The 24,018-nt window shown below is 43.5% G+C and overlaps 1 protein-coding gene across 1 annotated transcript; it reads left to right on the plus strand.

Annotated features, from left to right (window-relative positions):
• The first annotated feature begins 256 nt into the window (after nucleotides 1-256).
• Nucleotides 257-22,999, plus strand: MAJIN (membrane anchored junction protein). The gene is made up of 7 exons (XM_047774099.1): nucleotides 257-357; nucleotides 4,192-4,237; nucleotides 9,751-9,842; nucleotides 16,524-16,587; nucleotides 21,232-21,304; nucleotides 22,098-22,215; nucleotides 22,820-22,999. Exons 1-7 carry the CDS (start codon nucleotides 257-259, stop codon nucleotides 22,863-22,865), a joined length of 540 nt encoding a protein of 179 aa, XP_047630055.1. The 3' UTR covers nucleotides 22,866-22,999.
• The last annotated feature ends 1,019 nt before the right edge of the window (nucleotides 23,000-24,018 follow it).

Below are 24,018 nucleotides of genomic sequence, written 5' to 3' on the forward strand. Positions count from 1 at the left end.
TCTTCTGACTTCAGTTTGAGAGATTGTCCCATAACACCACGTGTCCTCCCCATGCCAGTAGGAAAATGGTCCGGGTAACTGATACCAGTTCTGAGCCTGGGACATAGGCAGAGATATTGAACTTTGGATATTATACTCCTGAAGAGATACTACGGATTATGTAGGCGCTCTTTCCTGTACATAAGGAACCATCTTTATTTTTGCTTTTTAATAATTCTCTAATATTTCTGTTTTATTTAGGTTATCATTGGGAGCAATGAGTTTAAAACCTTTCACCTACCCTTTTCCTGAGACAAGGTTTCTTCATGCTGGACCCAATGTGTATAAATTCAAAATTAGATATGGCAACAACATCAGGTAATTTTACAACTAGGAGGGTAGAGAGTTCCTGCTGTGGTGCAATAGGTTAAGAATCCGGCATTGCCACAGCTGTGGCATAGATCCCATCCCTAGTCCAGGAATTTCCATATGCTGCAGGTGTAGCATATGGAAAAAAAAAAAGTGCTATACATAAAGACAGACATAGAGACCTTTAATATAGAATTAGGAGCCCAGAAACAAACCCTCACTCACATATATGGTTAGCTGATTTTTTACGAGAATGCCAAAGACTATTCAGTGGGAAAGAAGAGTCCCTTTAACGAATGGTTTTTGGAAAACTGGATATCTTCATGCAAAGAATAAAGTTAGACCTTTATCTTACCCAGTACACAATATTAACCAAAAATGGGTCAAAGATCTAAATTTAAGAGCTAAAACTGGGAGTTCCTGTTGTGGCTCAGTGGAAACGACTGTGACTAGCATCTGTGAAGACCCGGGTCCGATCCCTGGCCTCGATCAGTGGGTTAAGGATCCAGCTTTGCCGTGAGCTGTGGTGTAGGTTGCAGATGCAGCTCAGATCCTACGTTGGTGTGGCTTGGTGCAGGCTGGCAACTACAGCTCCCATTTGACCCCTAGCCTGGAAACTTTCATATGCCGCATGTGCGGCCCTAAAAAGACCAAAAAAAAAAAAAGCTAAAACTATAAAGTCCTTAGAAGAAAACATAGGGGCACATCTTCATGACATTGTATTTTTGGCAATGGTTTCTTTTCTTGTCTTTCTTTCTTTTTTTTTTTTTTTTTTGTCTTTTAGGGCTGCGCCTGTGGCATATGGAGTTTCCCAGGCTATGGGTCTTCTCTTTCATTCTTTTTTCATGACTGCTTCCTTGACATAGGCAAGGAAGTTCCCTGACCAGGGATTGAATATGAGCTGTAGCTTCAAACTATCCCGTAGCTGCAGCAACACAAGATCCTTTAACCCACTGCACCAGGCTGGGGATTGAACCCATACTTCCATAGCAACCTGAGCCAGTACAGTCAGGTTCTTAACCCACTGTGCCACAGTAGGAACTCCAGATTTGATAGTGGTTTCTTACATGAAACAAACCCACAGGCAACAAAAGAAAATAAATAAATTGGACTTAGTTCACTTTTTAAAATTGTGCGTCTACGAGCACTGCCAACAGAGTGAAAAAGAAAACCACAGATGGGAGAAAGCATTTGCAAATCATATATCCGATAAGAGCTTCATATCCAGAATATATAAAGAACCACACCTCCCCACAAGGAGATAAGCAATCCAATTAAAAATGGCTAGAGGGGGAAAAAAGGAGTTCCTGTTATGGCACAGTGGATTAAGAATCTGGCATTGTCTCTGAGGTGGCCTGGTTTCACTCCCTGGCCTGGGAACTTCCATATGCTGTGGGTGTAGCCAAAAAAAAAAAAAAACAATGGGTAGAAGAATAGACATTTCTCTAAAGAAGATAGACAAATGTCCTGTAAGCACATGAAAAGATGTTCAATATCCTTAGTCACTGGGGAAATGCAAATCAAAACTACAGTGATATAACGTCACACCTACTAAGATGGCTATATATATACATGTATATATATATAATTTTATTTTTTTTGCTGCACCAAGAGCCAGGAACTGAACTCAAGCCACAGCAGCAACCTTAGCCTCAACAATGACAACATGGTGGGATGACTATAATTTTTTTTTTTTTTGCTTTTTCAGCCCACACCTATGGCATGTGGAAGTTCCCAGGCTAGGGGTTGAATCAGAGCTACAGCTGCTGGCCTACACCACAGCCACACAATGCAGGACCCGAGCCACATCTGCAGCCTATACTACAGCTCACAGCAACGCTGGATCCTTAACCCACTGAGTGAGGCCAGGAATCGAACCTGCATCCTCATGGATCCTAATTGGGTTTGTTAACTGCTGAGCCATGAAGGGAACTCCAGGATGGCTATAATTTAAAAAACAAAGAACAGTAGTTGTTGGCAAGGATGTGAAGAAATTGGAACCCTCATACATTGATGAGAATGTAAAGTGGTACAGCCACTATGGAAAACAGCTTGGTAGTTCCTAAAAAAGTTAAACATGGAATTACCATATGACCCAGCAATTTCATTCATAAGTATATGCTAGTTAGAACAAATATTGTATGATTTTGCTTATATGAAATATTAAAATAGGAAAATTCATAAAGACAGAAAAGAGACTAGAGTCACCAAGGGCTGGGTAGCGCAGAGAATGAGAAGTTATTGCTTGGGGCTCCCGTCGTGGCTCAGTGGTTAACGAATCCAACTAGGAACTATGAGGTTTCGGGTTCTATCCCTGGCCTCGCTCAGTGGGTTGGGGATCCGGCGTTGCTGTGACCTGTAGTGTAGGTTGCAGATGTGGCTCCAATCCAGCATTGCTGTGGCTGTGCATAGGCCGGCGGCTACAGCTATGATTCGACCCCTAGCCTGGGAACCTCCATATGCCACAGGTGCAGCCCTACAAAAGACAAAAAAAAAAAAAAAAGTTATTGCTTAACGAGTACAATGTTTCTGTTTGCGGAAATAAGCTTTAGAAATAGGTAGTGGTGGGAGTTCCCTGGTGGTCTAGTGGTTAGGATTCAGTGCTTTCACCTCTGAGGCCTGGGGAAGGGAACTGAGATCCCATATAAAGCTGCAGACAAAAGAAAGAAAAAAAAAAAGGAAAATAGACAGTGGTGATTGTTGCACACTATGGTTGTGAATGTAATTAATACCATTGAAGTGATACTAAAAATGGTTAAAATGGAGGGAGTTCCTGTCAAGGCTCAGCGGAAACGAATCTCACTAGCAGCCATGAGGATGCAGGTTTGATCCCTGGCCTCGCTCAGTGGGTTAAGGATCCTACTAGGAACCATGAGATTGTGGGTTTGATCCCTGGCCTCACTCAGCGGGTTAAGGATCTGGCATTGCCGTGAGCTGTGGTATAGGTCCCGGATGTGGCTCGGATCCCACATTGCTGTGGTTGTGGCGTAGGCAGGTAGCTAAAGCTCCGATTTGACCCCTAGCCTGAGAACCTCCATATGCCAAGAAATGGCCCTAAAAAGACAAATAATAATATTAATAATAACCACAGTTTGTCATCTGATCATCTAAGTAAAATATTCCATGAAAAAAGCAAGGAGTTGATTTGTAACTTAACAGTCACACGAGATGGTCCTCAAGACAACCATCATTTTTTGGTATGCAGCACGAGCGCTTTTAAGGCACACTTCTTGTTTTATCACTTGATATGTTAAAACTTGTACTCAAGGGTTGAGATGTACAGAATTGCTGGTTTTTTACTCCTTCCTCTAGGATATTAAATGAAACTGGTTTTTTTTTCCTGTGTGGAGGGAAAGATGACTACAGCTGCTGGTACATTTTGGTCAACTGGCTACATTTGTGCTAAGGCACCAGCAACCTTGCCCACCATTGATTTTGCTCTGCTGATTACAAATGTTAACAAAGTGAAAAAGGCAAATAACATGTTAGTATTTTTATGAAACTAGTTTTGCCCTTGGAGAGTCATTGAAAGGGTCTTGAGGACCCCTTGAGGTCCACAGACTACACTTGTGCAGCTGGTCTAAGAAATTATTAACTCTCACAGTGGAAGTTTCAGGTCTCGGAAGGTTAATGGAGAGGACATTTTGGTATAGCCTTGTAGCAATTCTCAGACCACACCACCCAGATGATCACTTCTTCCCTTGAGCACTGCTTGAGCAACACAATTGTTACTTGGCTATGTTTCCTTAGTTCAGTGGAAGTGTCATTTTTGTTCTACTAGAATCCGTTGCCTCCAGAACTTTCCTTCCTGGCTTACTTATCTCTTGTCTGTTTACCTTCTAGAGAGGAAGAGGTAGAAAATAAGGAAGTCATCATCCAGGAGCTGGAGGTAGGGAAAGAAGCAGACCACTTCTGGGAATGTTATTCTTTAAGCTGAGGATGTGTCCATATTCACATTTTAATTATTTCCTGCAAACTGAGTCACAACCTCCACTTGATTACTCGGTGTCTCCCTGAGACATTTCCTCCGCAAAGAAACTTACTGTTTCCAGGGAAGTGAAAGCCTGTATTTTTTCTCAGTTCTCCTAGTTAAAGTGTCAGCACTTTTGAAGCTAAGAGTTATTTTGCTTCTACTAGAGTTCCCAGCCAGGGGGCAGCTCTCTTTTGTGGCAGCTGGCATAGAGAAAGCGTCCAGAGGACTGCTGCCTTCCAGGGCTCTGGGAAACCTCAACCATCCCAACCACTGCCTGGTACTTGACGTTCAGGAAACTCAACTGTAAATACACAGACAGGGCTGCTGTGTCTTCATTTTAATTGGAAACATTTGCAGTTGCTTTATTCCCACTTCATTTTCATTCCTTTTCTTCCCAGCTTTAAAGCTTTAAAGTCCCAAAGGCAGAAGATTAAGCAGGTGGACAAATTTATAAATTGGTGAAAGCACTGGAAGGGAGTTAAGAGTTCTAGGGGCTGGGCCTGGATTCCTGTCCTGGCTGAGCCACTGATTAGCTGTGTCACCCTTGGCAAATCACTTATCTCTCTGAGTCTTAATTGCCTTGTTTGTAAAATGAGAGTTTTCAACTAGTGTATTCTCTTCAAATTTCACAATGCAGTGATCTATGGCTACTAGGATTTATAAAGACATACGCTGCCATATTTCAAAGCATTTGACTATAATTACATACATAAACACAAAACTCTGTGAGACCAAAAACTTGAGTCAAAGTCTTAAAGGTACCTGTGGATCTTTTGCTATGTGTTGAAAGATACATCAGGATCTTACAGGACCTCAGAGGCATGGTTATAAATAAAATTATTTTAATATAGGATAATGACAGTTTTCTGCTTATTTTAAGTATGGGTAGAGTAGAATTTATTTCACTTTGCTTCACTTAATTGGGCAGGAAAAGCTCAACACAGGAGCTCCTGCTGCGGGCTCAGTGGTGACGAGCCCGACTAGTATCCAAGAGGATGCAGGTTCAATCCCTGACCTCACTCAGTGGGTAAGGATCTGTCATTGCTGAGAGCTGTGGCGTAGGTTGCAGACACAGCTTAGACTTCACGTTGCTGTGGCTGTGGTGTAGGCCAGCAACTGCAGCTTGGACTCAACCCCTAGCCTGAGAACTTCCATGTGCTGCAGGTGCAGCCCTAAAAGACGAACAAACAAACAAAGCTCAAGGCAACATAGTAAAGTGGAGAAAGCACAGACTTTGAAACTAGTGAAAGCTGGATTTGAACTCTAGTTCTGCTTTCACAATGTGACTTTGGGAAAGTTGCCTACCTTTTCTGAGTCTGTTTCCTTACCTGTCAGTGAGATTGACAATACTGACTTTCAAGATTGTGGTGAGGATTAGGAATAGATATGTGAAATACCTGCCACACAGTAGCTCAACTAATGGTAGCTAGAGTGCATCTATATGCATTTACAATCGTTATTAAAACGTTTTGAGAAGTTCACACCATGGCACAACCAGATCAGTGGTGTCTGTGGAGTTCTGAGTTGTAGGTTCCATCCCTAGCCTGGCACATGGGTTAAGGATCTGGTATTGCTACAGCTGGGGCATAGGCCACAACTGAGGCTCGGACCTGATCCCTGGCCTGGTAACTCCATATGCCATGGGGCAGCCAAAAAAAAATTTTTTTTTTTGAAATGCTTTATATATATATTTTTTTACTCTCATTAGTTTTGAGGAAGGTGTTATTATCCTATTTCATTCATTTAGAAAACATTTATTGATAGGCAGTGTAGTCTAATGGTTAGGATTCTAAGCTCTGGAACCCCACTGCCTAGGTTCATATCTTAGCTCCACCATTACTACCTGTGTAACCTTTAATAAGTTATTTTACCTCTTTTTGTCTCAGTTTCCTCATTAGTAAAATGAGGATAATGGAAGTGTCTATCTTATAGGGTTTTATGAATGTTAAATTAATTAACACGTATAAAAACAATGACACTTGTCAGAGCAATTACTCAATACATACTAGCAATTAAGATTATAAGTGGAATTCCCATTGTGGTTCCGCAGGTTAGGAACCCAACGCTGTCTCTGTGAGGATGCGGATTCAATCCCTGGCCTCACTCAGTGGGTTGAGGATCCAGCATTGCCACAAGCTGCAGTGTAGGTTGCAGATACACCTTGGATCCTGCGTTGCCATGGCTGTGGCATAGGCCCGAAGCTGCAGCTCTGATTCAACTGCAGAGCTAGAGAACTTCCATATGTTGCAGGTGTGGCAGTAAAAAGAAAAAAAAATTATAAGCTAGATGTTACGCTAGTAAAAACAATACAAAGATAAACATGACACAGTTTCTGTTCTCTGTGAACCCAAAAATGAGGAAAATGAAGTGTATAGAAATGAAATAATGATGCTGAAACTGAAATTCAAGTTTTTTCCCATAGAAATTCAATAGTCTTTTTACAGGTACCAATTTTTTTCCTGCTATTTTAGGGCCACGTCTGAGGCATATGGAGATACCCAGGCTAGGGGTCAAATCAGAGCTATAACCACCGGCCTACACCACAGCCACAGCAACGGGGGATCCAAGCAGAGTCTGTGACCTACACCACAGCTCATGGCAATGCTGGATCCTTAACTTACTGAGTGAGGCCAGGCATCGAACCCAAATCCTCATAGATCCCAGTCGGGTTCATTAACCACTGAGCCATGAAGGAACTCCCTAGATTCCAATTGTTTAATTAGCATATACTACTACTTTATTAGAGTGTAGGTTAATTAGGGACTAATCAATTAAGATTTAAAAAGAGTAGAAGAGAAGGTTTGACTTAAGCAAAAGGAAAATGTGTATATCAATAAATACCGGTATTATTCATTAATTAATATACATTTATTGAGGACCTGTTATGCTTCATCCACTATGGCAGACACCATAGAAGGGATGCTAAGATAAATCAGGTATATATTCTACTTTAAGGAGATTTCTCAGTAAGGAAAGTGGAAAATATGTACATGGACCAAAGACACGGGCTAACTACTGTGAAATTTGAGACCAATAGTTAACACAATTAGGAAATCAGGGAAAACTTTCTGGAGGAAATGGCTTTTGAACTGTACCATGAAAGGATAGGTAGCAGAGTTCCTGTTGTGGCGCAGCGGAAACGAATCCAACTAGGAACCATGAGGTTTCGGGTTCGATCCCTGGTCTCGCTCAGTGGGTTAAGGATCTGGCGTTGCTGTGGCTGTGATGTAGGCTGGCAGCTACAGCTCTGATTAGAACCTTAGCCTGGGAACCTCCATATGCTGCAGGTGCAGCCCTCAAAAGACAAAAAAAAAAAAAAAAAAGGATAGTTAGAATTCAGTCATATCCTGCTGGGTTGAAAGGCAAGAGCATAGAAATGGAGCAGGAGAAGGCATATTCAGGGAGCAGCAGATAGTTCAGCTGTAAAAGAACATAGGGTACATAGGAGTTACCTGGAGGCTCAGCGGGTGAAGGATCCAGCATTTTCACTGCTGTGGCTTGGTTTCGCTCCCTGGCCCAGGAACTTCCGCATGCTGACAGGGGGGTGGCCAAAAAAAAAAAATACATTTTTTTAAAGTAAAAGAATATAAGGATTGTGAAGAGCAGTGGCAAGGATAAATTGATAGATTGGCTAAGATTAGACAGTATTAAAATCCTTAAAAAATTTTTTTCAGGATTCTATTCGTGTAGTCTTGGGAAATTTGGACAATCTGCAGCCATTTGCCACAGGGCACTTCATTGTGTTTCCCTGTATCCTTTCTTTCCTGGTGAAAATGAACCATGATAGCAAACCCTTAGGCGGTTTGGAGGGGAGGTCAGGGAAAGCAGAGGGAGTCTTTTCCCTAAAATAATACTCAAAGATTCATACTGGCTTCTTTCCTCAATCCTTAGCACATTTCCCAGATAAAAGCAAATGGGAGAGTGTGTCCCACCTGAAATTCAAACACGGGGATGTTGTCTTGGTCCCTTATCCATTTGTTTTCACTCTATATGTGGAGATGAAACAGTTTCACGAAAACCTGTCACCTGGTAAGTAGAATGATGGGAGTGTGGGTGGTAGAGAAGAAAAAAGAGAAGGTTCGACAGCCATAGGTTAGTTACCACTGCGAGCTGAACATGGCAAATAGCCAGATCAGGCCGAGCAGGGCACAGGGCGCAGTGCAGAACTCAGGAGCATGTGCCCCAAACTAGATGGCCTGGTTCAAATTCCAGTGGCTTTGCCACTTAATAGCTGCATAACCTTAGATAAATTACTCACTATTTCTCTGCCTTCTTTGTCAAATGGTGAATAATAATAATAGTACCTATCTCGAGTTGTTGAAAAGATTAAATGTATAAACATGTCTGACAGAGTAATCACTCAATGAAAGATACCTACTTTATCAATAATTACTTCTGTTTTAGAAGGAATGACTCACCTTGGTAGTATCTCAAAGATCCCGCTAAGGAAATCCCAGATTTCCCGTTTTGCCTCAGTGGTATTCAACCTGACTAGTATCCGTGAGGACATGGGTTTGATCCCTGGCCTCGCTCAGTGGGTTAAGGACCTGGTGTTGCCCTGAGCTGTGGTGTAGGCCAGTAGCTGCAGCTCTGATTAGACCGCTAGCAATGCTGTGGGTGTGCCCCCAAAAAGACAAAAAAAGAGAGAGAGATTTCCCAATTTTTAATCTCTGAGGGCCATCTCTATTTTTACAAATAGAGGGACAAGGAGGCATCTGCCACTTTTTGATTTAAAAAAAGGTACAAAGGCCTTATCTCAAAATATCTCCCCAACTCATTTATCTCTGATGCTGGACATTCCACCTTTTTCCTTTTTTAATAGGGATCATCTCCTTTTAAGTGACATAAAGTTAGATTATAGTATGAATCAAAAGTATTTTCAACCTATAGATGACAGCAGTTATAAAATAAGGGAGGAAGAAAGTTGGAAGACAGTATTTCTAGGGAAAGCGGTGCCAGGCAGAAGGGCACGCACAAAGTTTTGTCTAGGACCAGTTCTGAGAAGTCAATGATAGTCAGAAATCTGGGTGAAACAGTCTTGATCCATTATGACATTCAAATTTCCTGTTGTAGGTAAACCAATAAACAACAGTCCTCTCGGGTTGGTAAGTCTGCCTTTTCTGTACGAAATGAAAATTGCCTTTATTGCTTCCAGGTTGCCCCCAAAATCCTGCTCTTATCTCATCTTTTTTGCTCCTTTGTTGCTACCCAAGACCAATCTCAATTGTATACGAGAGACATTCTTTTCCCCTTGGCTAGATTTCTGAGACGATGTCTCTGGGAGAATGTCTGTCCTTACTTGCAAAGCTGGTGTAGCTGGTGTTCAATGTTGCCTTTAGCAGTTTAAAGATGGGGAGTTCTCTTCACTGTGCTGTTGTGTGAGCAGCTCTGGAAAGGAGGAGTCACAGGAGTGTGGTTCCTCTCTGAAGGCCCTGGCAGAGAGGAAAGCAGCAGGAGCCACGATGAGGAAACGAAAACGCACGGAAGTGCCCAGCTCTCCCAGCAGGCCAGGACTGGACAGGTCAGTGGTGTTGGGAGAGGGGCTCAATCCTGTATCCTAGGTAGGCCTGCCAGCTATGGCTGCTGGTTGATCTTGTTCTTGGGCAAGTCACTCTCTGTGTCAAGGCTTAATTTGTACCTGCCTATTCTAGTGGGTGGAGTAAAGGAAGGAGGAAGCGAGTTGATATTTGCAGTGAATTTGAACACAGTCCCCTTCCTCAGCAAAGTAGAATTCTTCTGTTCATCAAGATGAAGCCTGAGAGAAAACACAACCAGATCTATACAACTGAATCTAACAGTCAACAAGTACTTACCATGGTTGTACTATCAGAAAATACAGTCAGAAAGCACAAGAAATGAGGTCCCAGAATTTTTTAATTTAATTTTTATTTTATATTGGAGTACAGTTGATTTACAATGTTGAGTTAGTTTCAGCTATAGAGCAAAGTGATTCAGTTATACATATACATATATCCATTCCTTTTCAGATTCTTTCCCCATATGGGTTCTTATAGAATATTAAGTAGAGTTCCCTGTGCTATACCATAGGCCCTTGTTAATTATCTATTTTAGATATAGTAGTGTGTATGTGTTAATCCCAAACTCCTAATTTATCCCTCCCACCCCGCCTTTTTCCTTTGGTCACTGTAAGTTTGTTTTTGAAGTCTGTGAGTCTGTTTCTGTTTTGTAAATAAGTTCATTTGCATCATTTTTTTCAAGATTCCACATATATCATATGGTATTTTTCTTTGTCTGACTTACTTCACTTTGTATGGTAATCTCTAGGTCCATCCTTGTTGCTGCAAATGGTATTATTTCATTCTTTTTATGGCCAAGTAATATTCCATTGTATATATGTACCATACCTTATTTATCCACTCCTCTGTCAATGGGCATTTAGGTTGCTTCCATGTCTTAGCTACTGTAAATAGTGCTGCAATGAACACGGGTGCATGTATCTTTTTGAGTTATGGTTTTCTTGGGATAGATGCTCAGGAATGTGATTGCAGGATCATATAGTAGTTCTATTTTTAGGGTTTTTGTTTGTTTGTTTGTTTTTGTTTGTTTTTTGTTTTGTCTTTTTGCCATTTCTTGGGCTGCTCCCACAGCAATATGGAAGTTCCCAGGCTGGGGATCTAATTGGAGCTTTAGCCACCGTTCTACGCCAGAGCCACAGCAACATGGGATCCGAGCCGTGTCTGCAACCTACACCACAGCTCGCAGCAACGCCGGATCCTTAACCCACTGAGCGAGGCCAGGGATCAAATCTGCAACCTCATGGTTCCTAGTCGGATTCATTAACCACTGAGCCATGACGGGAACTCCCTATTTTTCGTTTTTTAAGGAACTTCCATACTGTTCTTAATAGTGGTTGTACCAAATTTCATTCCCCCCAACAGTGTAGGAGGGTTCACTTTTCTCCATACCCTCTCCATCATTTGTTATCTGCAGACTTTTTTAATGATCGCCATTCTTTTCTTGTGTGTGTGTGTGTGTGTGTGTGTGTCACATCTGTGGCATGCAGAAGTTCCTGGGCCAGGGATTGAACCCTCACCACAGCAGCAACCCAAGCCACTGCAGTGACAATACTGGATCCTTAACCCGCTGCACCACAGGAGAACTCCAATGATGGCCATTTTGACTGGTGTGAGGTAGTACTTTGTTGTAGTTTCGATTTGCATTTCTCTAATAATTAGAGATGTTGAGCATCTTTTCATGTGCTTTTTGGCCATCTCTCTTCTTTGGAGAAATGTCTGTTTAGATCTTCTGCCCATCTATTTTTGGCCACACTCGCTGCATGTGGGAGTTCTTGGGTCAGGGACTGAACCCATGACACAGCACCAATCTGAGCCACTGCAATGATAATGCCAGACCCTTAACCCACCACACCACAAGGGAACTCCTTCTGCCCATTTTTTGATTGGATTGTTTGTCTTTTTTTGATTTTGGAGCTTAATCCCTTGTCAGTCACTTTTTGCAAATATTTTCTCCCATTCTATGGGTTGTCTTTTCTTTTTGTTTATGGTTTCCTTTGCTGTGCAAAAGCTTTTAATTAAGTCCCATTGTTCATTTTTGGTTTTATTTTCATGATTTATATCAAAGAGTGTTCTATATATGTTTTCCTCTAAGAATTTTATAGTATCCATCTTACATTTAGGTCTTCAATCCATTTTGAGTGTTTTATGTATGGTGTTAGAGAATGTTCTAGTTTTATTTCTTTTGCATGTAGCTGTCCAGTTATCCCAGCACCACTTATTGAAAGACTGTCTTTTTTCATCATATATTCTTGGCTCCTTTGTCATAGATTAACTGACCATAGGTGCCTAGGTTTGTTTCTGGGATTTCTCTCCTGTTCCCCTAATCTATATTTCTGTTCTGTGCCAGTACCATACTGTTTTTGTTTGGGGGGGGTTGTTTGTTTGTTTTTTGGTGTGGGTTTTTTTTTTTTTTTTGGTTTTTTAGGTCTGCACCCAGGGGTTCATTAACCACTGAGCCATGAAGGGAACTCCAGTACCATACTGTTTTGATGACCATAGCTTTGTAGTATAGACCAAGGTCAGGGAACCTGTTTCCTCCCCTTTGTTTTTCTTTTTCAGGATTGCTTTGGCTATTTGGATTCTTTTGTGTTTCCATACAAATTTAAAATATTTTAATTCTTGTTCTATGAAAAATGCCATTGGTAATTTGATAGGGATTGCCTTGAATCTGTAGACTGCCTTGAGTAGTATAATCGTTTTGACAGTATTGATTCTTCCAATCCAAGAACATGGTTTGTGTCATCTGTTTGGGTCATCTTCAGTTTCATTCGTCAGTGTCTTATAGTTTTCAGAGTACAGGTCTTTTGCCTCCTTAGGTAGTTTTATTCCTAGGTATCTTATTCTTTTTGATGTGATGTTAAATAGAATAGTCTCCTTAACTTCTCTTTCTAGTCTTTTAGTGTATAGAAATGCAAGAGATTTCTGTGTATTAATTTTGTATCCTACAACTTCACTGAATTCAGTGATGAGCTCTAGTAGTTTTCTGGTAGTAGCTTTAAGATTTTCTATGTATAATATCACATCATCTGCAAACAGAGTTTTACTTCTTTTCCAATTTGGATTTCTTTTATTTCTTTTTCTTCTCTGATCGCCATGGCTAGGACTTCCAAAACTATATTGAATAAAAGTGGCAAGAATGGACATGCTTGTCTTGTTTCTGATCTTAGAAGAAATGTGCTTTTAGCTTTTCACCATTGAGAATGATGTTAGCTGTGGGTTTGTCATATATGGTCTTTATTATGTTGAGATAGGTTCCCTCTATGCCCACTTTCTGGAGAGGCATTTTTTTTTATTATCATAAATGGGTGTTGAGGGAGTTCCTGTTGTGGCTTAGCAGTAACGAACCCAACTTGTATCCACCAGGATGCTGGTTTGATCCCTGGCCTTGCTCAGTGGGTTAAGTATCTGGCATTGCCACGAGCTGTGGTATAGGTCCCAGATGAGGCTTGGATCCCGCATTGCTGTGTCTGTGGCACAGGCTGGCAGCTACAGCTCTGATTCAATCCCTAGCCTGGGAACTTCTATATACCACAGGTGTGGCCTGAACAAGACAAAAATTTTTTAAAAATTTTGTAATGAGTCTTGAATTTTGTCAAAGCTTTTTCAGCATCTCTGGAGATGATCACATGGTTTTTATTCTTCAACTTATTAATGTGGTGTATCACCTTGATTGATTTGCGGATATTGAAAAATCCTTGTGTCCCTGGGATAAATCCCACTTGATCATGGTATATGATCCTTTTAAAGTATTGTTAGATTCAGTTTGCTAGCATTTTTTTGAGGATTTTTGCACCTATGTACATCAATGATATTGGCCTGTGATTTTCTTTTTTTGTGGTGTCTTTGGTTTTGGTATCAGAGTGATGATGGCCTCATAGAACAATTTGGGAGTGTTCCTTCCTCTGCAATTTTTTGGAACAGTTTCAGAAGGATAGGCATTAACTCTTCTCTAAATGTTTGATAGAAATTAACCTGTGGGGAATGGGAGAAAATATTTGCAAATGAAGCAACTGACAGGAATTAATCTCCAAAATTTATAAACACCTCCTACAGCTCAATACCAAAAAAAACAAACAACACTATCAAAAAAAGGGGAGAAGATCTAAACAGACAATTCTCCAAAGAAGACATACAGATGGCCAAAAAACACATGAAAAGATGTTCAAAAATCACTAAGTATTAGAGAAATGCAAATAAAAACCAGTGTAAAGGTACCACTTTACATTGGCCAGAATGGCCATCATCAAAAAATCTACAAACAGTAAGTGCTGGAGAGGGTGTGGAGAAAAGGGAACCCTATTACACTCTTGGTGGGACTATAAATTGGTGCAACCACTGTGGAAAACAGTATGGAGATTCCTCAGAGAACTAAAAATAGAATTACCATTTGGTCCAGCAATCCCACTCCTGAGCATCTATCCAGAGAAAACCATGACTTGAAAAGACACATGTACTCCAGTGTTCATTGCAGCATTATATACAATAGCCAAGACATGGAAACAACCCAAGTGCCCATCAACAGAGGAGTGGATAAAGAAGATGTGGTACATATACACAATGGAATATTACTAAGCCACTAAAAGGAAAGAAATAACAGCCTTTGCAGCAACATGGATGGACCTAGGAATTGCCATGCTAAGTGAAGTCAGTCAGACAGTGAGACACCAACATCAAATGCTATCACTTACATGCAGAATCTAAAAAAAAGGACACAATGAACTTCTTTGCAGAACAGATGCTGACTCACAGGCTTTGAAAAACTTATGGTTTCCAAAGGAGACAGGTTGGGGGGTGGGAGGATGCCCTGAAGGTTTAGGATGGAAATGCTATAAAATTTGGTTGTGGTGATCGTTGTACAACTATAAATGTAATAAAATTCATTGAGCAATAAAAAAAAAAAAACCCACATTCAAAAAAAAGACAGAGAGAGAAAAAAAAAAACCTATTCACCTGTGGGGAGTTCCTGTCCCAGCTCAGTGGTTAACAAACCAGACTAGCAACCATGAGGACTTGGGTTTGATCCCTGGCCTTGCTCAGTGGGTTAAAGATCCAGCATTGCTGTGAGCTGTGGTGTAGGCCAGCAGCTGCAGCTCCGATTTGACCCCCAGCCTGGGAACCTCCATATGCCATGGGTGCGGCCCTGAAAAGACAAAAGAAAAAAGAAAAAAGAAAAAAAGAAAAGAAATTCACCTGGGAAGCCATCATGTCCTGGATTTTGTTTGTTGGAAGTCTCAAAATTTCAGTCCCAGTACTTGTGATTGCTCCATTCATAGTTTCTTATTTATTTATTTATTTTGCTTTTTTAGGGCTGCACCCTAGGCATATGGAGGTTCCCAGGCTAGGGGTCAAATTGGAGCTATAGCTGCTGGCCTATGCCACAGCCACAGCAATTCAGGATCTGAGCTGCATTTGTGACCTACACCACAGCTCAAGGCAATGCCGGATCCTTAACCCACTGAGCGAGGCCAGGGATCAAACCCAAGACCTCATGGTTCCTAGTCAGATTTGTTTCCACTGCACCACAACAGGAACTCCTGCTCTGTCCATATTTTCCATTTCTTCCTGGTTCAGTCATGAAAGATTGTACCTTTCTAAGAATTTGTCCATTTCTTCTATGAAGTCCCAGAATATTACACAAGAACATTGAGAAACCGGAGTTCCCACCATGCCACAGCAGAAACAAATCTGACTAGTAACCATGAGGTTGCGGGTTCCATCCCTGGCCTTGCTCAGTGGATTAAGGATCCAGCGTTGCTGTGAGCTGTGCTGTAGGTCACAGACGCGGCTTCGATCCCGTGTTGCTGTGGCTCTGGTGTAGCCAGCAGCTGTAGCTCCAATTTGACCCCTAGCTTGGGAACCTCTGTATGCCATGGGTGAAGCCCTAAAAAGCAAAAAAAATAAAGAGGTAAATATAAATGTCTCTGAGAGGGTTATGTATCAATTATCAGGTGAGGTGCTTCGGTTATTAGGGAGAGTGTTGAACACAGCCGTGAACATGTCGAAGTTGCTCTTGTAGAGGCTGCTTATTTTCTTCTTTTGACACTGTCAGAGGCAGAATAACTCAGTAAGACAATTCATTTGTTCATATTAGCACCCAGAGAGGGATCCTGGGATAATCGAAGGTGTGGTTTGTTCCCCAGCCAAAGTGCTTTCAGCCCAGGTTCGCAGAGGGCAGCTGTTCTTTTCCTGATACTCTGTGGGCCCCAAGATGTACAGGAGCAGTGAAGGTAGACCACACCCTTCAAATGCCCACGTCAGTGAAGAGTTAGGAAATTCCTTTCCCAGACAGGTGGGCTGTGAGGATACTTGGGGGTGTGAAGCTTTGCTCAGTTCCATTTGACTGAATTTTCCATGGAAATGAGGACTCATATCCTCCCTTTCTCTGTGTTTTGATGCCCAAGCAAGTATTTCAAAATCTGATACCTGCTGTCAGTCACATTTTCCCTTTCTGAACCCCTAGATCCCAAAATGTCTCAAATTGTGATTCTACTGTGAATTAAAGCAGCACCCAAAGAGAATTTGGCCACACAAATTATTCTGTAGGCCAGGAGTAGCATAAAAATAGCCAACCTGCTGAAATATTCATTTGGGCCACATTTGCTTGAATGTGGTGATGTTGCGGCTGCCAGTAACATTTGCTGGGTTTTTTTCCCCTCCCACCTCAGGGCCAAGATGGGGACTTCCAACCAAGGGCTCAGCAAAAAGAAGCCCCTTATGGAAACTAGGAGGGTAAGCATCAAAATGGACTCTTCGAGACTCTTGGCTATTTCCGCTCTGGTACAAGTCAGGATTCCTGTTACCAGCACATCCTGGTCCTGAGTACAAACTGAATTCACTCATTCTCAGGTTTCACCACCTGCAGCACAACTTTCAACCATTCCACCCTTGCCACAACCTGCTCTAAAAGTAGCTGCATAATACACACATTGATGAATCCTTTAGTTAAACGGTCTTCTCTTTGCTTAAAAAGCTGCTGTCTTATACTCTGCAGTTGAAAAAAAGAAAATAGATCTGTTAAATTGAGGTGGAATCCAGCTTAGAATTTTTTAAGAAAACTTTTTGCTTTCATCTGCACGGGGGCCCGAGTCTGGGAGCATCCAGGTTTTACAGACAAGCTATCTATATATCAGCGCAGGACACTGGTAAGAGAAGACCTCCTTTAGAGCAGACAGGCCGGCCCCAGTAATATTGGATTCATTTTGGCGGTTCTCTTCTCCACTTAGATATTCATACATCTGCTACTCCTCCATTTCAGGGCTTCTTTTCCACAGTGGTCTCTAAAATAGTGCCCTTTTTCTTGAAGTAGCTGTTATTTGTGCCTCTTCTTACTTCCCTCCATCTCTGAAGACGCTCTGACTTTAAGTATCCAAATACTCCCAGCTCACCTCCCTCACCTCTCCAGGAACCGTAACATGATCAGTTATCCAGAAAACGTTTACATGTGCGTTCATTCCACAGACATTTATTGAATGTCTGCTATGTGCCAAGTACTAGGGATATCACACACACTCTGCCCTAAAAATGCCCAAAGTTATAAAGCTGGGCAGACAATTCTGACAGCTGTGCTCTGTGCAGGACTACAGGAAGCACAGGGTACAAGGGACCCCAAAGGTGAACCTCAGTCAGGCCAAGTGGCTGTGAAAGAGAGTTAGTTCCCAGAGCAGCTCGGAGCAGCTCACAGACCTAAGGCTGAGAGGAGAGAGTACGCAGTGCTTTTGGCGACTGATGCCAGTGCAGTTAGTGCTTAGAGTCAATTCTGGGAAACGTTATGGGAGAGGTCAGCATGGGCTGGATCATGAAAGGCCTTAAATCCACCTTCAGGATCATGGGGAGGTTCCCACTGCGGCTCAGCGGAAACGAATCGGACTAGTATCCATGAGGACGAAGGTTTGATCTCTGGCCTCGCTCAGTGGGTTGAGGAGCTGTGGTGTAGGTCACAGATGCAGCTCGGAGCTGGCGTTGCTTTGGCTGTGGCGTAGGCCATTGGCTACAGCTCCAATCCCACCCCTAGTCTGGGAACCTCCATATGCCTCAGGTGCAGCACTAAAAATAGTAAAAATAAAATAAAATAATAGGACTTCCCTAAAACATTTTAAAGTAGAAAAGTGAAGTCGTTTTCGTTTCTAAACAATTCTGTCTCCTGTTTGCAAGGTATTGTGTAAGGTTCTGTGGTGCACCCAACCATACAAAACCTTGTTTTTTCCCAGGAGCTTATTATTTAGCTGGGGGAAGAGTGAACCTTTAAGGACTCAGACCTCTGCCTCTGTGGGCAGGGGCAGGGGCAGAGTACAGAGCCCTGTGGTGCCCATAGCCACCGGGCCCATGGAGTGACTTTAGGCAGTTGCTTGCCTCTTCCGTACCCTCATCCATAGAGAGGGGAGAAGAAGAAAAGAGAAAGTACACGAAAAGTACATGAAGCTCTGGAGAACAAAGACACTTTATGCAACAAGATAAGTACTATTAAAGGAACATCTCCCTCACTCTCTACCCTTTGTACCTTCCTATTCTTAGTCTGACACATCATCTCCCTCAAGAACAGTACCCACAGTTTCTTACTCAACATAATTACCTTTTCAACCTGATACTGGGCTTAGAAAAAAATATGAGAGGAAAAAAAGGAACATGTTTATTGATTTTGACTCAAAGCCCAAACAGCCTTCATTGTAGACCCTGTTCCCAGAGAGTGGACTTCTCCTAAATTAAAGCAAGCACAGTGACTCTTGGTGTATGTCACTTGAGCTGGAAGAATTGAATTTGCTCCTATGGTCCAAAGCTTAATACTTTCTCTCCCCTTTGCAGGAAGTTAGGGTGTAGAGACACCGTGTGTATTGCACACATTAGAACTCTTTGGGAGCCTGTGCAGGGAAAGCTCAGAATACCACACATACCTGAATAAGGTCTCTGTTTCATAAGAGGTATTTTGGGGAGGGTGGGAAGAAAAGGCAGACTTGCTCCAGACCTAGAGATCTAGACTCTAAAAGGATAACAAATGGGGGAGAGCAAGCGAATGGTCCAGAAGTGACATGGCCTGCCCTGCACGTGGCTTCTCTGCTACCTCTGCTAGAACCATTTCTAAGCACATCTCACCCTGAACACACAAAGGACAACCTTGCATCAGGTTTTCAGGGTATCATGTGTTGTTGGATGTCCTAGATGGTCCCCTTAGTCTTATTTCAGGCTGTAATGGTTTTCCTCTCTTTACAACATTTGCATGAGCAAACTTCTGTCAAGATTTCAGGGAGTTCCTGTCATGGCGCAGCAGAAACGAATCCAACTAGGAACCATGAGGTTACAGGTTCAATCCCTGGCCTTGCTCAGTGGGTTAAGAATCCAGTGTTCCTGTGACCTGTGGTGTAGGTTGCAGACGAGGCTCAGATCTGGCGTTGCTGAGGCTCTCGCATAGGCAGGCCGTTGTAGCTGATTAGACCCCTAGCCTGGGAACCTCCATATGCTGCGGGTGCAGCCCTAAAAAAAAGACCAAAAAAAAAAAAATTTCAGGAGAGCCCCAAAGCTAAACTATCTAGACGGAAATCTGCCCTGGTTCAGAAGCAGGCTATACCTCTGCCCCAGGGCTTTTGCCGTCCTGGTCCCCACCTAACCTTGGTAGATGCTTTCTTTAGGGTCAGTGCAGCAGGATTTAAACCCCATGTCGTAGTTTCATTAAGTTTGTAAGAATCATTCCCTCAAGTTAAAAGAATTGGCCTCTAAATTCCATCCCCCCACTATGTAGAAGAGGTAAAGATGGCCTCCTCCTCCCAGAGTCCCCGTTCACTTTTAGGGGCACTTAACCCAGGTGGCTGCCATGTGGGATTTGAGGGCTTTGTGGAAAAGTTTATCAGAAATATTATCTTAGGAGTTCCTGTTATGGCTCAGTGGGTTAAGAACCTGATTACTATCCATGAGGATCCGGGTTCAATCCCTTGCCTCGCTCAGTGGGTTAAGGATCCGGCCTTGCTGTGAGCTGTGGCATAGGTGGCAGATGCAGCTCAGATCCGGCATTGCTTTGGCTGTGGCTTGGCCAGCAGCTGCAGCTCTGATTCGACCCCTAGCATGGGAACTTCCGTATGCCGCAGGAGTGGCCCTAAAAAAAAAAATCAGCTTGTGCTTAGGATGGGGGATATGTGCTAACTTTCCTGGGAGTTTGCTGTGCCTCTGCCCCTAGATATACCCTTACAGTCTGTAGCCCTCTTGCTGTAGAATTCTTCACCTGCAAAATGGCTCAAGGAACTCCCCCAGCACTACGGGGTAGTCAGGCCCTTAGGTTCTGTCCAGAGGAAGGGAGTGGCCAATTGGCAGACAGTCGCAAAGGAAATACATAAACCATGTTTCTGACTATCAGGGTATGTCCTGGAATAGTATAGAGGTTGTAGGATATCCCTTCAAAGTGCCGAAGAAGGTCTATAAGCTGTAGCACAGGGAGAAATAATAAGATTTGCATTGTAGGGTGCTGGCTGCTTATGCCATAGTCATGTTTCTGCTGCCCTGGCTCTAGCCATGCTGATCCTATTTACATGTTTATTGGCAATGTGCCCTTGTACGTCATGTCCCCATCTGGAACGCTCTCCTCTCTTGGTCCCTTGATGCCATCCACCAAGGCCCCATTTAAATAACACTTCCAGGGAGTTCCCGTCGTGGCGCAGTGGTTAACGAATCCGACTAGGAACCATGAGGTTGCGGGTTCGATCCCTGGCCTTGCTCAGTGGGTCAAGGATCTGGCGTTGCCATGAGCTGTGGTGTAGGTCGCAGATGCGGCTCGGATCCTGCGTTGCTGTGGCTCTGGCGTAGGTTGGCAGCTGCAGCTCTGATTAGACCCCTAGCCTGGGAACCTCCATATGCCGCGAGAGCGGCCCACGAAATAGTAAAAAGACAAAAAAAAAAAAGAGTTAAATAACACTTCCCCTGTGAGGTTGTCCTTGAATAACCACTGCCCCCTGTATCCACGTCCTCCTCAGCAATCACAGCACCTACATAGACGGATGGAATCGTCTTATCACACTGTCTTGTAACACTTAGTTTACATGTCAGTTTTACCACATAGATTATTCTTTTCTCGAAGGTAAAGGAAAGGTTCTCCTGATTTCTGAAACCTCAATATTCTGTCCTTGGCAATAGTTGGCACTCACAAACATGGAATGGTATGTTAAACTCAGCTTTGTTTGTTCTTAGCTCTTAAATATTATGATTTTAAAGGGACAGTGTTTGGGAAGATGAGGTGAGAACAGGACAGTCCTATGGAAGGAAAAACAGCATCTGTCTGGGCAGTCAGAATCCAGGCCCAGAGCTAGAGGTGAAATCATCTCCCCAGCAAATAGCATTCAGACCACCAAGCTGTAAAAGTGTCAAATCTAAGACTTTTCTTGGTCTTTTTATCAGAACAAGGCAAGAAAAACCCAGCAGGAATGGCAGGAAACCCCAGCATTTGCTATCACTGATGCCCAGGACCAGGGTAGGTTCTGGGAAATTCCTGTTTCTTCCCCTCAGTAATCGTCCTGTCCCCTTTAGTTCTGTGACGTGCAGAGCAGCACAGAGCTCTGAGTCTGGGCGCGCTCGGGTTGGCCATCCTCCAGGCTGGGGGCCCGCTCTTGAGTAGCAGAAGCCCCGTGGTTCCCAAAAGGAGTGAAGGGGGCAATGCATGTCCGTGTGCTTCTGATAGTGAAACTGACGCTCCCACAAGTTTAGAACATTTCTGTCGTAAAACTGGTGAGTGTTACAGAGACCTTGGGAGGGATGTGTTTCACTTTTCTATCCTGGAGAACAATCTCTGGGAAGCTGTCTCTCCTCCTCTTCCCTTGAGAGCGTTAGTGTTGATATAAGGTGCAGACGGACGCTCAGCAGGGGTTGGGAATGCACGTGGAGGTGTTGTCCTTTCATCCTGCTGCTCTTTCACTCAGCATGAGGATTCAGTGTGGACTGCAGTTATCATAGATGCAGGCCTGTAAGCAGGTGAGTTCTTCAACAAGTTGTCATTCCATGCGACAACACACAAGCCGTGGTAGGTGTCTAGGATTTGAGCAGTGTAAAAATCTGAGGGACCTGACTCTGAAAATACTCCAAGGTCAGAATAGCATCTTACTGCACTGAGATGAAACTGGGAAGGTCGAAGCAAACAATTCACCGGGCTTTAAACAATTCTGCTTTGAGGCTGCCCTTGGCTCACGCTCAATATCCTGCCTTCTCCTGCTCACACGAAAGTCACCCACAGACTCACACCTTTTCCTGCCTGAGTGTTTTCCTTGCAGATTCTAAGTGGGGAGACAGCCCAGCAGAGAAGACTGTCCCACCATTGCAGCAAAACAATCCACCTCTACCTGAAGGACCCGGAGATCTGCAAACCAGTGGCTTCTTTGGGTTTCTAAGGTAGAACAGATTTCTTTCCTGCATCAAACTGAGATCCAGGCAATCTAGCTCCAGAGCCTGCCTCCTTGAGTCTCTCAGGGAAATTAGATGAGAAAACAGTTTACCTGCTTAACCTCTCTTTTGCCCAGGGCAGGTAATGGAAATGAGATTGAGCATCAGGGCCCTAACTGTGAATTTAGCAAAGACCGTGTCTTGGTCGTTTTTATACGACCTACCCCATCCCGATGTGCTCAGCATTCGGCCTGATTCCATACATGCTGCTGAGACAGAGACCATTATTGTGTTTGGGTTATTCACATGATTTGCTTACCAAATTGTTTCCATTCTCCCTCTGAATCTAGGCTCTATCTTCAGAGTCTCTTTTGCAGAGTGTGGTTAGCAAATCCCTTTATCTCTGGAGGGCTCAGCCATCCCATTGCAGTTCTTCATTTCCGCCTCCTGAGTATAATCTAACTTTGGTACCTTTTCAACTGCTGTTTCAGACTTGAGTTTTATTCATGGTCTCTCAGAGCAAAAATGCCCTAGCTATTGGAGCCCTAACGGGGCCTGGGAGAAGGGACGTGGGCCTCTCGAGTCTCAACCTGCTCTGCTCTCCTTCCTGCAGCTCTCTCTTTCCGTTTCGGTATTTCTTCAGAAAGAGCACCCAGTGAGACTTCTGAGTGCAGCGGCAGGAAGGGCACTGTCTCTTGCAGTGACTCCCCCAGTCCACCCTCTGCTTATGACATTCCAGCCACGGGGTCTGAGAGCCCCAACTCCCTGAGTCCTCCCGCGGGTTCGTCCAGTCATTGGCCTCTTCACAATGGAATGTTTTTTCCCAATTTAAAACACTAAGAAAAGAATGTAACTTTCTGAAATGCTCTAGTCTGAGAATTTTACTGCTCTATGGGCCAGTTAGGTTTTTCATCTCCAGCACTTAGATTCCTAATGACAATAAATTATTTATGAAGAGTTATTGACTAAATTTAGTGCAATAGAGAGAGGGAAAGAGAGCAAACTCTTTCCTCAAGATATAGGGAAACTTCCATGCCTGAAACCTCCCCCGGGTCTCCCGGGTCCACAGAATGCTTTGTTTTTTGTCTTTTTTGTTGTTGTTGTTGTTGCTATTTCTTGGGCCGCTCCCGCGGCATATGGAGGTTCCCAGGCTAGGGGTCGAATCACAGCTGTAGCCACCGGCCTACACCAGAGCCACAGCAACGCGGGATCCGAGCCGCGTCTGCAACCTACACCACAGCTCACGGCAACGCCGGATCGTTAACCCACTGAGCAAGGGCAGGGACCGAACCCGCAACCTCATGGTTCCTAGTTGGATTCGTTAACCACTGCGCCACGACGGGAACTCCCACAGAACGCTTTGGGTGGGTGGGGTCTGAACCTGACCTCAAATCTTTTTTTTTTTTTTTTTGTCTCTTTAGGGCCACACTCACAGCATATGGAGGTTCCTAGGCTAGAGGTCCAATCAGAGCCATAGCCGCCATCCTACGCCACAGCCACAGCAACACCAAATTTGAGCCGCATCCGTGACCTACACCACAGCTCAAGGCAACTCCAGATCCTTAATCCACTGAGCAGGGCTAGGGATCAAACCTGCGTCCTCATGGATACGAGTCAGGTTCATTACCGCTGAGCCACAATGGGAACTCCCTGACCTCAAATCTTAAACTCCCCTGGGGGGGTTAGAGAACAGGGTCTTACAAGACTCAGTGTCCTAAGCCCTGCTGACGCTCAAGAAATCATGTCTCCTAGGAGTTCCCGTCGTGGCGCAGTGGTTAACGAATCCGACTAGGAACCATGAGGTTGCGGGTT

This window comes from Phacochoerus africanus, chromosome 4 (assembly GCF_016906955.1).
Source record: "Phacochoerus africanus isolate WHEZ1 chromosome 4, ROS_Pafr_v1, whole genome shotgun sequence".
Classification (NCBI taxonomy): domain Eukaryota; kingdom Metazoa; phylum Chordata; class Mammalia; order Artiodactyla; family Suidae; genus Phacochoerus; species Phacochoerus africanus.

Bases quoted from the DNA above. Each gene is read 5' to 3' on its own strand.
- MAJIN (XM_047774099.1), top strand. From the start codon at position 257: ATGAGTTTAAAACCTTTCACCTACCCTTTTCCTGAGACAAGGTTTCTT. The intron at 358-4,191 runs GTAATTTTACAA...TTTACCTTCTAG, and splicing joins AGATATGGCAACAACATCAG to AGAGGAAGAGGTAGAAAATA. The intron at 16,588-21,231 runs GTAAGCATCAAA...TCTTTTTATCAG, and splicing joins CCCTTATGGAAACTAGGAGG to AACAAGGCAAGAAAAACCCA.